This window comes from Arachis duranensis, chromosome 9 (genome assembly GCF_000817695.3).
Source record: "Arachis duranensis cultivar V14167 chromosome 9, aradu.V14167.gnm2.J7QH, whole genome shotgun sequence".
NCBI lineage: Eukaryota > Viridiplantae > Streptophyta > Magnoliopsida > Fabales > Fabaceae > Arachis > Arachis duranensis.
The window spans coordinates 3,808,873-3,820,779 of NC_029780.3; the positions used below are offsets into that span (position 1 = coordinate 3,808,873).

Below are 11,907 nucleotides of genomic sequence, written 5' to 3' on the forward strand. Positions count from 1 at the left end.
ACTCATGGCTTTTTCTTAAGCTTTCTCACAATGCCTTTTCTCTCAAGAAATTACAGAAAGATAAACTTAGAAAAGTACATTACAATCAGTAAAACATGAAGAAGATTGATTTCATCAGCAGCCTATTTGCTATGTGCAAAACCAGATTTGCAAACCTCAGATGCAGTTCATCAGTATTGGCTGAATGCTTCTTTGAAAGAAAGCATTATCCAAGTAGAGGAACTTCTTCACAAAACACTGTTCTCACTCTCTGGTTTTCTCTCCTTACCTCTGAATGAACAGCAAGCTTCTTCTTATCTCCTTGCATGTTGCTTGGTTCTTCTTCCTAGGTCAACACCTTGAGCCTTGAGCTTCACCAACCCACAGATTCACTTTTTCTCAATAATCCTCAGAATAGAAACTCTCCTTCTGACTTCCTCATCTTGGCCGAAAGCCATAAAATGAAGATTTGATGCATGCAAGAGAAAATGGGTTACCTTTAATCAAAGCTAGATTTGGTTTGATCTGGGTGATTTGATATTTTTCTTTCTAGCTTAATCTTTCTCTTTCTCTCTTCTTCGGTGAAAGGCTTATGGAAGAAGCTCTCTCTCTTTCTCTTTCTTACTTTTTTGAAGCCTTGATGTGACTTGATTAGAGAGGAGAGGAACGTTGCTTCTGGTAAGGCAAGATGGTGGAAAATTGAAAATCAATTTCGGGCTTGGATCAAGTTCTTCTCTACTTCAGCCCGTTGGTGCCTTGCTTTGCTTCTTTGATGAATTTTGCTTGAGATGAATGACTTGGGCTTGTCTTTATTTTTCACTTACCATTCAGCCCATTAGCTGATCTCTTTTGTTTGATGTTGGGCTGCTGCAACACTTGTTTTTAGCCTGCATCACTTATCAAAAATAATCAAAACTAATTGGGTGATTAACCCATTAATCAAATGTTTGTCATTAGCAATTCTATTAATTAATTTCTTAACTCAATAATTTTCATTCAGAAGTGTAGATCGAAGAAGAAAACGAAAAAGAAGAAGAATGACGGAGCTTATCACGTTGAATTCAATGCAGATCAATAATGAAGAATGCAAGCAGAGAAGAAAAACGCAAATAGAGGAGAACGACGAATTTTATTAGGTTGAAGAAGAAGAAGAAAAAGAAGAACGCGAACAAAGAAGAAGAAGAACGAAAACGCGATACGTTATATGAGACGCGTGTATAACAAACGACTGTGGGGTGGGAGAACATGTGTGTGGAGGAAGTTACTTGGATAACATCTATGTATTTTTTACATGGATGTAGAGTTTTTCCCTTCACATAAATAGTATAATTAATTTGATTTAATAAATTAAAAGAAATAAATTAGCAAATATTACCAAAATAAATTAATATTATTAATTAGTTATTATTGATTTGATTTGATTTAATGAATTAGAAGAAATAAATTAAAAAATACTCTTAGGAGCTTATCATGTCATCTCTATCATTAAGTACAAAAAATTTAATTTTTATATAATAGAATAAAGAAGAAGTGATGGATAGACTAAAAGAATAGTTAAACTAAATTTTACTATTAATAATTGAATATTAAATTTTACATGTACACAGAAACCAAATTCTTTTAACAAAATAATACACGAATAAATATTAGAAAAGGAAACTTAAAAAATATATTATTTGTTAATTAGTCGAAAGAATTTGGCTTACAATAATTTTCTTAATTAGTGGTTTTAGAAAATTTATTAGCAAAAAGTAATTTTCAAGCGGGCAAGTTAAACCGGGTACACCCGACCCGTAACAATATTCAGCTGGAAATGGAACTGAAACCAGACCGCCATATGTTGCAACTCCAAAGTTGAAGCTAATTCAATTCTCACGCTTCTTTCTTATCATACAAAAATCGAAACTTCTCCCTATGATCCCGCCAAAAATATAAAGAAAAATCCAACTTACAAAGATAAGTGCATTGTGACAGAGAATATGGAACCGAAGCAAGAGACAGTGAAGAACAATGATGATGGGGTTTCGGAGGATCTGACTTTGAATCAGGACGAAGATGAGTTCGATTCCAAGGAGAGGGTGCTCCACAAGTACTTCCTCCAAGAGTGGAAGCTCCTCAAGTCACTCATTGACGGCACTGTTTCAAATGGCCGTGTCTCTGATCCTTCGTCTGTTCACAAATTCAGATCCATTGTACTCTCCTCCAACCCAATTTATTTTTTTTTATCTATTGTTTATATTTTCTGCTAATTTTATTATTTGTGTATTTATCTTGTGTAAAGCTAAGATGGTGGTTTATGTTTTTTATAGAAATAAGAGTCACTTGGGCACTAGCAGTTTTCTGTTGCATTTGTTTTGTACTGTTTGAATATGGATGCTGGGTTAAGTAGAATGTAAAATGGTGTGTACAGTATACTTTTCTTTTTCTTTTCTCTTTTGCATAATGTGTGCTTTGCTTAGTGTGAAATTTGTGCATTTGTTCCTTTATATGCAGATAGATAAGTATCAAGAGCAGGGCCAACTTATAGAACCTTACCTAGAAAGTATGATTTCTCCACTGATGAACATTATTCGTTCCAGAACAATTGAGCTCGGGGCAACTTCCGATGAAATTCTTGAAATAATCAAGCCGATATGCATCATTATATATTCATTAGTCACGGTTTGCGGATACAAGGCTGTGATTAAGTTCTTTCCCCATCAGGTGTCGGATCTGGAACTTGCTGTATCTCTATTGGAGAAGTGTCATCTTACGAGTTCTGGAACGTCGCTGAGGCAGGAAAGCACGGGAGAGATGGAAGCTAAGTGTGTGATGCTACTATGGCTTTATATACTTGTACTGGTGCCTTTTGACATCTCCACTGTTGACACCAGCATTGCCAACAATGAAAATCTCAATGAATTTGAGCTTGCCCCTCTTGTGTTGAGAATAATAGGGTTTTGTAAGGATTACCTTGCAACTGCTGGTCCCATGCGTACTATGGCTGGACTAGTGCTCTCAAGGCTACTTACTCGGCCAGATATGCCGAAAGCCTTTACGAGGTTCACATGAATATTTTTATGGCTTACTCATTGTTAATTCAGCTTTTTCTCTTCATGCTTTGAATATTTGTCTCTTCCAATGATGTGGTATCATGCTGCATTAATTCTTTGTGGCTCATGTTTACATATGCTAGAAATAAGAAACTAGTGAGTAGCATGTTGAAAATTTAAACTATTTAAGCTGCTAACTTTTATTTTAAACTAGTACCTTTTAGGTTAGTTAGTGTGCGCCTAAAAGCACTCTATTTATCTATCATTGAGGGAAGAATGTCTCATAAGTGCAGTGAATATTACAGTTAAAATTCACTCTCTCAAGAAGGGCGCCAAATTTGTTACATAGTGGCAGATTCTTACTAAATATCATTAGATGTCGTTATCAATAATTTTCGGTATGCCCTGCTTTATGGAAAATGATTTGGTGGTGGTCATTATTGTTTATCTGTCCTGAGTAATTATGTATTAGGACTTCACACTTGTTTGGGTCTGCATTCATTCTTGCATTTGATGTATAGAACTAGTTGTTTCCAAACTATCATGCTAGAAAATCAATCCTGCTGCTATTTCTGCCAAAAACTGACTTTTGACTGTTTCAGCTTTGTTGAGTGGACCCATGAGGTCATGTCTTCTGAAACCGAAGATATACTCCATCATTTCCAATTACTTGGTGCTGTTGAAGCAATGGCTGCTATTTTCAAGGTTCTGCTTTTATTGCTTTTCTGCAAATAAAGTCTGCTTCCTTTCAGAACCAAGAATGATGACACATGTCAATGTATATTGAATGAATGCACCATTTAGCTTCAGGAGATGATCTAGCGTCTCTATCTTTTTCTTTCTTTGGGCATCAAAGAATTCTAAATTAAGTCTTCATAATATTTGACGATTCTAACTGTTGTAGCATAAATTCTTTAAGCAGGCTGGCAGCCGGAATCTATTGCTTGGTGTAATCCCCATTGTTTGGAATGACACTTCAATATTGTATAAGTCCTCAACTGCAGCTCGAAGCCCTTTACTTCGCAAGTTTATAATGAAGTTAACCCAACGGATTGGGCTCACTGCCCTTCCTCATCGGTTGCCCTCATGGCGATATACGGTTAGCTTTTATGTTATCCATATCGGATCTTAAAAGTGCAAAGACACTGTTTTTTTGGGGTGTGTATGTACTTGCAAATGTTATTGTCTATTTTTTGTTTATTTTTTTTCTTATGTTTTATATATAAAGCCATAAGAACTAATAGTGATACTTATATGCGCTATCTGGAAATGTGTGTTCTGCTGAGAAAACAGCAATCGCTCCTCATGCAAGTTAAGAGCTGTACGTAGAGTTTGTAACAGAACAGGAACAATGAGATTAGAGCCATTATTGGTGGTGAAAATATGAATAGCACTTAATAAACAATAGTTTAAATTTGTGAAAATTTTAATATTGACATTGAGTTCATAGAAAAGATTTAATAATGAAACTTCACATTTTTGAAGATTTGTTTTACTAGTGAGCTAAATCATTATGGACTTTGCAGTGTGCTCAGTTGTTTAAATTACTACTAAAAGTTGAGAGTTATGACCATATCTTATGCCTGGCTACTTTCTGAATTATTATTTGTTCCGCCGCATCGATGACATCGATGGAAATTGTTTTAAATGTTGTTTGTTGTCTAAGCTTTTTCTCCTGAACTTGAAGGACGACTTGGAAAGTTCTTCTACCTCTTTCTTCACTACAATAGAATATAATAGGCAGCTTAGTACCCCATCTAGTGGAATGATGCTTTGTTGTTGTTGTTATTGTAGCAGGGTTTTTAGCAAACTAAAATGTTACTGACTTTTCATAGGTAACTGTAGAACCTTCATGTCTATCTATTTTCTTGCCCTGACGAATGTATGCTTGTCATGCAGGGAAGGACTACCAAACTAAATGTTTCTCTGAATACATCCATTTCAATTGACCAGTCCAATGTGGCTGCGCATGGCAACTCCTCCAAATCAAATGAAGTTATAGATGGAGCAGAAGATGAAGATATGGAGGTTCCAGAAAATGTTGCCGAGATTATTCTGATGTTGCTATCTGTTTTGAGGGATATGGTATGTCTAAAAGGTTAGATTCTTGTAGTGAATTTTGTGTTTCACCTCTGTGCTAAGTTGCTGACATTAGATGATATGAAGTATGATGTTATGTCTGGTTACATGTAAATGACGATACATTACAAAGCAAACTGATGTTTGTTGCTTGCTTTCTTTGTAAATGGTTTGTATAAATTAGTTATCTAAGCTATTGAAAGTTGTAATGACTTTGTTGACATTGTCCATTTGTTATAGCTTCAATTACTGAAATATTGCTTTCGGTTATAGGATACCATTGTCCGCTGGTCTGCAGCTAAAGGCATTGGGCGTATAACTTCACGATTGACATCATCTCCTTCTAAGCGGGTTTTATCATATGTTTTGGATCTATTTTCACCTTGGGAGGTATGATACTTGACTATCATTTCATATGGGTTCTTGACCTAACAACTATATTTTACTAGCTAAAGTTACATTCGACTACCTAGGTTTTCATTTGCATTGCAGTATAGTTATAATATGCTTAACTATTTTCTGATCCTCTATTATAGCTTACACACATCACTTTTTTCAGGGTGATGGTTCCTGGCATGGAGGCTGTTTAGCTTTGGCTGAACTTGCTCGTCGAGGCCTTCTCTTGCCTACTAGTCTTCCCGAAGTTGTTCCTGTTGTTGTGAAGGTGATGCTTAAATTTGACAGATATATCCATAGGTTTAGAGATACAAGATTGAGACTTAAAAAGTTATTATAGCAGCTTATAATTGTTTAGTTGGTCAAATTACTTTATTAATGCTGTATCATGACATTAGCCAACCTTATCTTGGGGGATAAGGCTTGGTTATCGTTGTTATGTTGCTCCAAGTAAGAATCTAAAAACAATTCTGACACCTTGCAGCAGCTTATTGTGACACAACATATATGATAGGAAAAGAAATGGTAAAAGATAGAATATAAGAATGGAGTGAATCTTCGACTAATTTAAAGTTTTGTTTTCTTACTCTAGGGTACGTTGTCCCTATCTTATGATGCCTATGAAGCTTAAGACATCTTCCCTTTCCTTGACAATATGGTTTACAGCTGGTGTTCTCAATCTTCTAGTTGGCCTGATAAATCATTCCAATCACAGTTTTGATTTAACTAGACTCTTTACTGCAATGTTAATGACGATAGTTTTCCCTTATTCATTGCTGTTGTTGCCAAAGATTTGTTTCATTGTTGTTTTCTTCTAAATTTGAACTATGTTGAGCAGTTGTTTGGCATACAACAGCTATGTAATGGTTGAAATTTTAAACCATTTTTTTTAATCAGGCGCTGCACTATGATGTTCGGAGAGGTCCACACAGTGTTGGTTCTCATGTACGTGATGCAGCTGCTTATGTATGTTGGGCATTTGGGCGTGCATATTATCATGCAGATATGAGGAGCAACTTAGAACAGCTGGCCCCACACCTCCTTACAGTGGCATGCTATGACCGTGAGGTCCTTTTATCTTTCACGCCCTTCTTGTGACTTGATTTTGTTCTAGAATGGTTGATATTCATTCCACCATTCCATGTGAACAGAATGTCCTAATCAACCTGTGATCTTAGGTTAACTGCAGAAGAGCAGCAGCAGCTGCTTTTCAGGAGAATGTTGGACGGCAAGGGAATTATCCACATGGCATTGACATAGTGAATACTGCAGACTATTTCTCACTTTCTTCTCGAGTACACTCCTATCTTCACGTTGCTGTCTTCATTGCTCAGTATGAGGGATATATTCTTCTGTTCGTGGATGACCTGCTGGATAGAAAAATTTGCCACTGGGTATGCTTTACTTCTAGTTCAATTGCTCAAATGTTAACCCTAATCGGACTTGCATTCTAGTTTACCTTCTAAGTAAAATAAGTTGATCCTGGTTTCTGCACATTGAATAATAAAATTGTTATAGGGAGATCATATACAGCAAAGCAACATTGGAAATCTTCCTAGAATGTGTATGCTTTATGGTTACTAATATGAAGTTAGATTCGATTTTAAAGTAGGGAAAAGAATGAAAAAGGAGTTATTTCCAATGTAAAACTCTTCTATTCTATAGATGTGACTATAGAGGATAATAAAACCTTTTAATTTTGTCCATTATATTTTCCTTCTAATTAGTATTATTCCTTGCATTATTGTCACACATGCACACAAATCCTTGCATTATGTCATATTTTGGGGATAAATTTGTTCATATTCTCAGTTATTAACAGTTTATGGTTATTCCTTTTATCATGTTGTTTCAATTTTTCTTCAGGATAAAAGCTTGCGAGAACTTGCTGCAGAGGCTCTTTCTTTTCTTGTAAAATATGACCCTCGGTATTTTGCAAACACTGTCATGGAAAAGTTAATTCCTTGCACTCTTTCATCTGATTTATGCATGCGCCATGGGGCTACTCTAGCAACTGGGGAGCTGGTTCTGGCTTTACATCAATGCAGCTATGCTCTTCTTTCTGGTTGGTACTTTCTTCCTGTAACTTCTTATTATGCTGTTAGTAGCGGTAGTGAAACAGACCTGTTCTATTAAAATAAAAGGGAAAAATAAGAGGAAACTGTATAGAGCTCTTAGTACTGAAATATATACAGCTATTGTGATTACTCTAGTCTGTGTCTGTTCCTGGTTATTGTTAAACCTCTCTTTGTTTAAGGTAATTTGTTTCAAAATTTTATACACGTTTTAGCAGAAATGTGACATTTTTACTGTCATTGACAGATAAGCAAAAAACTCTTGCTGACGTTGTTCCTGCGATTGAGAAAGCACGGCTTTATCGTGGAAAGGGAGGAGAGATAATGCGTTCAGCTGTTTCTAGATTTATTGAATGTATTTCCATATCTAAAGTGGCTTTATCGGAAAAGATAAAGAGAAGCTTGCTTGATACTCTTAATGAGAATATAAGACATCCTAATTCTCAGATACAGGTCCTGTCCCTTTGTTACAAGCAATTTGTATCATTGATTTTTTGGGTAATTCCGCTATGCTCACTTTGTTGGATACATGAATAGAATAATCTTGTGATTTTCAGAATGCCGCTGTTAAAGCCCTTAAACATTTTATCCCGGCATACTTACTTGCTTCAGATAATAAAGGTACAAGTGATGTGACAGCAAAGTACCTCAATATGCTGACCGATCCAAACGTAGCTGTAAGGAGAGGATCTGTATTGGCAATTGGTGTTTTGCCATATGAGTTATTGGCTAGCCAGTGGAGAAATGTGATTTTGAAGCTTTGTAGCTCTTGTGCAATTGAGGTGCTTTACACAGTTGCAAATCCTGTCTATTATTTCATTATACTATTTTGGCTTCTGGTGATTGTTATAGAAATTTTTCTTATATGCAGAAAAACCCTGAAGAGAGAGATGCTGAAGCACGTGTAAATGCTGTCAGAGGGCTCACATCAGTATGTGAAACATTAATTAGTGAAAGAGAAGATGCTGCAACACCTCTTATTGAGAATGATATTTCTCTGTTTGTTCTAATAAGGAATGAGGTGATGATGAGTTTATTTAAAGCTCTTGATGACTATTCTGTTGATAACCGAGGTGATGTTGGTTCTTGGGTTCGTGAGGCTGCATTAGATGGCCTTGAAAAATGTACATATATGCTTTGTAAGATAGATAAGTCAGCCTCTTTGTCCGGAACATCAGATGGAAAGGAATTTGAATCTTTAGTGCAGCCTTTAAATGATAACTTGCCTAAGAACAACCAAGAGCTTTTATTATTTGATGAAAATCTTGCTACCAGTTTAATCAGAGGAATTTGTAAGCAAGCCGTAGAGAAGATGGATAAGTTGAGAGAAGCAGCTGCAAATGTTCTCCGCAGAATTTTGTATAACCAGATGATATATATTCCATATATACCTTTTCGAGAAAAGTTAGAAGAAATCATTTCTAAGGAAGCAGAAGCAAAATGGGCAGTAAGTTTATGGATTTCTTTTATCAGTTCTTGATGTTGGTAACATTGATTATATTTTATTTTTTGGTGAACACACTGTTTTGATGCAGGTTCCTTCCTACTCTTATCCATGCTTTGTGCGGTTACTTCAATTTGGTTGTTATAGCAAAGATGTGCTATCTGGATTGGTTACCTCTATTGGAGGGTTGCAAGATTTTTTGAAGAAGGTATCACTCTCAGCAGTGTTGGAATATCTAGAAGAGGTTGAATCTGAAGAACATAGTACAAGAATGTCCAGAGAGTACATGCTATCTGTTGACATCCTGTGGGTTCTCCAACAATATGAGAAATGTGATAGAGTTATCATTCCCTCTTTAAAGGTATTAAGTTACCTTAGCAATGCTTAACTATTCTTTCTTCTTAAACTGAACTTTTTTGATGTTTCTATTTTATAGCTTCTTTTCTTTCTTGGGGGAAGGCTAAAATTCTTGATGTGAAAAACAGTTCTTGATTAAAAGTGTGTACAGTTGATACACCTTAGGATATAGCATAAAGATTACCCATTATAGCCCAGTACTGAGCCATAGGTTGTAGCTGAAGGACCATTATTTCAAGAATTCCTAGCCATTTATATGTTTCTTGTGTTTAGAGTACTTTTTGAGCACACTCCTATCATCAATACTTAAAAGTATTCCTTATTTTTAGCTTAAAATTTCCTTAGTATAATACTGATTCCTTCTCTATTATGAATGAATTTTTATGAATAAATTGATTTGCTCTAGTTACTGCTTAAATCTCATGTACTGATGAACTTAATCTGTATTTCAGACCATTGAGATTCTATTCAGCAAAAAGGTGTTCCTTAACATGGAGGTTAGTCTGTATTTTTCTCTTTATTTTCATTTTCCCTGTTAGCAGGTCATCTATATTTCCATACACATGCGGTCTATTTCTGCTATGGCATAATGGTTAAGTATATGTTTGTAATTATTTCTTGCCAATATATGTTTGGTCCCATACCACTCAAGTGGAAACAAATGTGAGAAGGAAGATTGCTGTATTGTCGTTGTACATCAAATATTTTTGTCATAAAGACATCTTGTACCCTATCAACATTGCAAACTTCCCTCTTATAAAATACTTTTAAGAGCAATAATTTGATTTATTTCTTGTTACATGCTTTTGCATTAATGTTCAAAAGTGAGAAAGCAGAGGTAAAAAGAAAATAGAGTCAACTAATATCCCAATGTCTTCTATAGCGCATAGCTGCTTATGAGCAATTTCTACTGTTTAAAATAACGGATCTATCTATTGTTTTTATACTCTATATGATGAGGTTTCATTTGATCTATAAAATTTATTTTTAGGCCAACACTTCAACTTTTTGTGCTGGAGTTCTGGATTCTCTTGCAATCGAATTGAAGGGATCCAAAGACTTCTCTAAATTGTATGCTGGTATTGCAATACTTGGTTATGTAGCTTCAGTACCAGAATCAATCAATATGAGGGCCTTTTCACAACTTGTTTCTTTTCTTGTGCATCGGTACCCTAAGGTGATTTTTGCTTAGAAGCAAATCAGTTATAATCAATGTACAATCTTATTTTCTATTTTCTCATGCTTTCCTTCTCTCGTAAACCAGATTCGAAAAGTAGCAGCTGAACAGGCGTACCTTGTCCTGCTACAAAGTGGGAATCTTGTAGCTCAAGACAAGACTGAGAAAGCACTCGAAATCATTTGCGATAATTGCTGGGATGGCGACATGGATCTAGCAAAACAGCAAAGGGTAGCATTATGTGAGACCGTAGGTTTGGAGGTGGGGCCAATTGGTAAGAACACTGATGGAGCATCAAGAAAAACTAGTACTAAGAAGCCCATAGACTTGGATGAGAATGCATCATATTCTGCATTAGTTGAGGCATCTGGCTTCTGATTTACTTATTTATTTTTGGTCCCATCCCAGGTTTGCTTTTGTACAATCTAACTTGCAACTGTTGATATGAAATCTTCTTGTGAATTGGCAATTTTTCCTGTCATATTAAAATGTACTCTTCAGTGTGTTTTACATTGTATGTTGTTGACTAGATCAAATTAAAATCAGATTCCTGATTTCTTTTATGAATCTTTTATGTAAATAGAATTAGTTATAAATTTTTTTCTATATTTGGTTTAGCTTAATTTTAGAGATTTTATGATTAGAAATCTTTCCTTTATTTTAGGCTACTATTTTTCTCTTCTTTTCCATTTTCTAGTTATTTCTATTTCTATAATTCCTCTATAAAGAGAATGATTCCCTGTTCATTTGATAGAACATTATATTCAAATACTTCAACTTGGTATCAGAGCAGGATCTCTGCACTGAGTCTCTAATTTATAACTATGGTTGACAGTTTCTCAGTCATTAATAAGGAGAACACCACTCCTGCTTCATCAGATTTAAAATCTGAGTAACGGGTACTAGTTAGTGGTGACTCCCATTTTGTTCAGATCACCACATTTTGATTTAATGGGTTAAACTATCTTAGATGGTCTCAATTAGTTCAGATGTATATCCGTGGAAGAGGGAAGATTGGATATCTCACCGGTGAGTGAAGCCAGCCTAGCGTCATTGACCCACAATATAATGTGTGGGATACCGAAAATTCTATGGTGATGACATGACTGGTGAACTCAATGGAGAAGGATATTAGTAATAACTACATGTACTATACCACAGCTAAAGAATTGTAGGATAGTGTTAGGGAGATGTATTCTGATCTTGAGAATAAATCCCAGATTTATGAACTCACTTTAAAAACTAGAGAAATTCAACAAAGGAATGACAATGTCACCAAATATTTTCGCACATTGAAGCGGGTGTGGCAGGATCTTGACCACTTCAATAACTACAAGTGGAATTCAGCTGTTGATACTAAACACCACC

At 35.4% G+C, this 11,907-nt stretch overlaps 1 protein-coding gene across 1 annotated transcript; it reads left to right on the plus strand.

Annotated features, from left to right (window-relative positions):
* Positions 1 to 1,837: 1,837 nt before the first annotated feature.
* LOC107463923 (tubulin-folding cofactor D) lies at positions 1,838 to 11,068 on the plus strand. Its single transcript, XM_016082802.3, has 17 exons — positions 1,838 to 2,171; positions 2,473 to 3,020; positions 3,614 to 3,716; positions 3,934 to 4,110; positions 4,911 to 5,096; positions 5,364 to 5,480; positions 5,650 to 5,754; positions 6,384 to 6,554; positions 6,665 to 6,880; positions 7,353 to 7,551; positions 7,809 to 8,014; positions 8,119 to 8,343; positions 8,433 to 9,008; positions 9,097 to 9,366; positions 9,815 to 9,859; positions 10,354 to 10,539; positions 10,627 to 11,068. Exons 1-17 carry the CDS (start codon positions 1,959 to 1,961, stop codon positions 10,915 to 10,917), a joined length of 3,834 nt encoding a protein of 1,277 aa, XP_015938288.1. The 5' UTR covers positions 1,838 to 1,958; the 3' UTR covers positions 10,918 to 11,068.
* Positions 11,069 to 11,907: the final 839 nt, after the last annotated feature.

Excerpts from the sequence above, each read along its gene's own strand:
- LOC107463923 (XM_016082802.3), top strand. The coding sequence starts at position 1,959 with ATGGAACCGAAGCAAGAGACAGTGAAGAACAATGATGATGGGGTTTCG. Across the intron at positions 5,755-6,383 it reads TTGTTCCTGTTGTTGTGAAG|GCGCTGCACTATGATGTTCG; the intron begins GTGATGCTTAAA and ends TTTTTTAATCAG. Across the intron at positions 8,015-8,118 it reads ATCCTAATTCTCAGATACAG|AATGCCGCTGTTAAAGCCCT; the intron begins GTCCTGTCCCTT and ends TGTGATTTTCAG.